Genomic DNA, 3,732 nt, shown 5'->3' with positions numbered 1-3,732 from the left:
TTTTACTAGCAGTTAACACTCCTGAATCTCCTTCGATAGGACAGAGAAGTAGAGCCCAGGAAGAGACCGAGGTTAGAGAGTGCTGCCTCTGGTGACAAGAGAGATGCTTCTATTTCTTGCAGAAATTTCCCCGCCTCAGTCGCAGGCCTGATGAAAGCCGGAGCCTTCTACAAAGCGCCGGGGGCCCACCCCACCGCTCCGGATGGAGCACAATGGGCGGGCGTGGGCCCTGAGCTAGTTCCTCTTCTTCTGCCCTTCCTGTCCGTGTTCCCCGAGGTGTTTGGGGAATCTGAGGTCCTAAAATTTCCTAAACTAGGAAAAACGATCCACTTCGCCCCAGGAGCGACTTCCTTTCCCCCCAGCTCTTAGCAGGGTGTTTGACCTTCTTGGTCAACTGCGTCCCCAGGGCCCCGCGCCAGCTGCGTCCCTGACCCCAGAATAAATCAGGGCCGCCCCGGGCCGGGCAGAGCTCCGCGCACATTTCCTGTCTCGGCCTAAGGGTAGCGGTTTGCAGCCGGGGCCCTGCTGGGGACTCTTGGAGGTGAGGGGCGGAGTGGGCGGGGGAGGCGAGGGTAGAGCGGGCTGTAGGGGGCGGTGACCGAGCTCGGGGGACCTCTGCGAGCTCTTGGGCAGGGCGGATCCAATTTGGGAGCAGCTGTGGGCGCGGGGCCTCCAAGATGAGGCCGGCGCTCACCCTGTGCCTCCTCTGGCAGGCGTTCTGGCCCCGGCCGGGCCGCGGCGAGCACCCCACAGCCGACCGCGCGAGGTGCTCGGCCTCGGGGGCCTGCTACAGCCTGCACCACGCGACCATCAAGCGGCCGGCGGCGGCGGAGGCCTGCACCCTGCGCGGCGGGGCGCTCAGCACGGTGCGCGCGGGCGCGGAGCTGCGCGCGGTGCTCGCCCTCCTGCGGGCGGGCCCGGGGCCCGGCGGGGGCTCCAAAGACCTCATGTTTTGGGTGGCTCTGGAGCGGAGACCACCCCAGTGCACCGTGAAAAACGAGCCGTTGCGGGGTTTCTCTTGGTTGTCCCTCGACGTCGGCGGGTCGGAAAACGAAACGCTGCAGTGGGCGCAGGAGCCCCATCCCTCCTGCACGTCGCGGAGCTGCGCGGCGCTCCAGGCCGCCGGAGGAGTCGAGCCCGCGGGCTGGAAGGAGGTGAGCTGTCACACGCGCGCCAACGGCTACCTGTGCAAGTACCAGTTCGAGGGACTGTGCCCCGCGCCGCGCCCCGGCGCCGCCTCCAGCTTGAGTTACCGCGCACCCTTCCAGCTGTCTAGCGCGGCGCTGGGCTTCAGCCCCCCCGGGACCCAGGTGAGTGCGCGCTGCCCTGGGCAGCAATGGGTCACTGCCACCTGCATCGCGGACCAGGTCGGCGCTCGCTGGGACGGGATTCCCTCGGGGGCCGTGCTCTGTCCCTGCCCAGGAAGGTACCTCCGTGCAGGCAGATGCGCAGAGCTTGCTAATTGCCTAGACGACTTGGAAGGCTTTGTCTGCGAGTGTGCTGCGGGCTTCCAGCTGGAGAAGGACGGACGCTCCTGTGTAACCGAGGGAGAAGGACAGCCGGACCCTGCGGGGACCAAGGCGCCCGCCAGGCACCAGCTGGCCACCGCAGCCAGCCCCGTGCCCAGGAGAACAGGGTCACCGAGGGTCCCTGAGAAACCAGGAGAGATACCCCACGTCCCTGCACGAGGCAGTTCCGCAACATATATTTCCGAGATTCCTGGGTGGGGAGCACAAAGCACGACGCCCACCCTTCGAATGTCCCCTCGAGCCAACTCCAAGGCCACCATCACTTCTTCAGGAAGCGTGATTCCCAAGGCCAATTCCACGTCTTCCTCTGACATTCCCCGGGCCTTGGACTCCTCCTCCACCGTGGTTTTCATACTTGTGAGCATAGCTGTAGTAGTGTTGGTGATCCTGACCATGACAGTGCTGGGGCTTTTCAAACTCTGCTTTCACAGAAGCCCTTCCTCTGGGCCAAGAAAGGGGCCTTTGGCCCCTCGGGGCGTGGAGAGCGCTGCGGCGGCCGCGGCTCCCCGCCCCAGCTCCGCGCACCCCGCAGACCGCGGGGCGAAGGCCTGCGGGGCCGAGCAGGGGGCGCCTCGCTGACTGGGTCCTGTCTGACTCCGGAGACACGTAGCACTTCTTGTGAGCAGTTTACCCTTTCAATAAAAAGGGAAAGGAAGAGGAGCTCCTCTGTGGAAGGACGATTTCTACAGAAGTCCCCTCCCCCTAAACTCCCTCTCGTCGGGGGAGGAGCCGCATCCGACGGGGATGCTCCTTTCCTAAGGTGAAGAAGTGAAAGTGCCTGAGGGGCCAGGAGTCTACTGGGGAGAGGTGTTTTCTTGTGTTTATCCTGGGGGAGCTGAAGAAGTGATGGAATGTTTTAAGATATTGGAAGCACATAAGAAAACAATACAATATTTTATATTTTATTTTTTACCGCAGTGGAAAGAAAAACTCTGCCTACGTTGTTCAGACTGGGAGTATATTGGTTTAAATTCCCAGGCAAAATAATAAAGGATCGTTGATAACCCAGACTCAGCTATCACTGGTTTCCTGGAGGAGAATTTAGGAAGAGCAGCTGAGGGGCACACTGGGCACAGCAATAAGAGTACATCCTGCTTTTAGGTTGAGGGGGGAAACTTTAAGTCCTTGTAATGAAGAGCAGAACTTTAAGAACTGGTAACTTTGTCCTTGGTTCTTCTGTTCTTTGTTTTCAACGTCACTGCTACCTGTGTGCTCTGCTATGAATCCCAACTATAGTGTTGCCAGATTTTCTGGCTCTAGAAACAAATTATAGTTGACCACCAGTTCAAGTGTTTACTGTGTGTCCTTGCTCCAGGAAACAAACGATTTGTTTTTCTCTTCCAATGTCTGTGCCCGCCAGTGTAATGACCTTCCCAACCAAATAGTCCTCTCCTAAACAGCAGGATGCTGATCCTCACTTCCAATTATGGCAATTTTCAATTAAAACATTAATTGAAATTAAATTGAAATAAAGCATTAATTTCCAATTAAAACATTAATGCGAAGTATTGATTTGAAATCTTCTAGGTGCATTAAAGCACAAGTAAGCTGGATTTCCTCCAAAGTTGCTGGTTCTTGTGCACTGTTTAATCCACGGAAAAACTTGAAATCCAGACCTTTTCCTTCCCTGCTTAATAAAAGCATGTGCAGTGACCATACATGCTCATCTTGGAGTGATTTCAATTTCATAAGAGTCTACATGGACAAAACCATGGCAAGCCACTTTCTATAAGAATTACTAGTATAAGAATAAATGGTAAATACAAATATTTATCATCTTTTTATGACTTGGGGTATTAGGAAGTAATCTAAATGAAGCATTCCTCTGAAAAACGATTAAGACAGTAATAATCACTATCTAGTGGAACTGAGGCCTCCTAGAAAATATCCCTCTTCTAGTATGCCAAGTCTTTAAAATTAAGTGTGTGGAGATTGGTGCATGGAGACAGATAGAGAAACCAGCTTAGCAACCACAGAGAATGAAATCAGGAAGTTTACACTATATTTCTGTAGAACCATTTTGATGTTTTTGAGTGTGCAGTGTATAAAATATATACAAGGGTGGACAAAAGTAGGTTTACAGTTGTGAGTACACAAAACAGAGTTTATTATTGTATTATTTATTATTATTAACCTACTTTTGCCCCATATATATAATATATATGCTGTTATAACATTAAAGGAACAAAATGACAGGTATCTG

At 54.2% G+C, this 3,732-nt stretch overlaps 1 protein-coding gene across 1 annotated transcript; it reads left to right on the top strand.

Annotated features, from left to right (window-relative positions):
• Positions 1-677: 677 nt before the first annotated feature.
• Positions 678-3,135, top strand: CLEC14A (C-type lectin domain containing 14A). The gene has a single exon (XM_016198451.2). It carries the CDS (start codon positions 678-680, stop codon positions 2,106-2,108), a length of 1,431 nt encoding a protein of 476 aa, XP_016053937.2. The 3' UTR covers positions 2,109-3,135.
• The last annotated feature ends 597 nt before the right edge of the window (positions 3,136-3,732 follow it).

The sequence above is a fragment of the Miniopterus natalensis genome, chromosome 1 (genome assembly GCF_054644295.1).
Source record: "Miniopterus natalensis isolate mMinNat1 chromosome 1, mMinNat1.hap1, whole genome shotgun sequence".
In the NCBI taxonomy this organism is placed as follows: domain Eukaryota; kingdom Metazoa; phylum Chordata; class Mammalia; order Chiroptera; family Miniopteridae; genus Miniopterus; species Miniopterus natalensis.
This window is presented reverse-complemented; position numbering and strand designations above follow the sequence as displayed.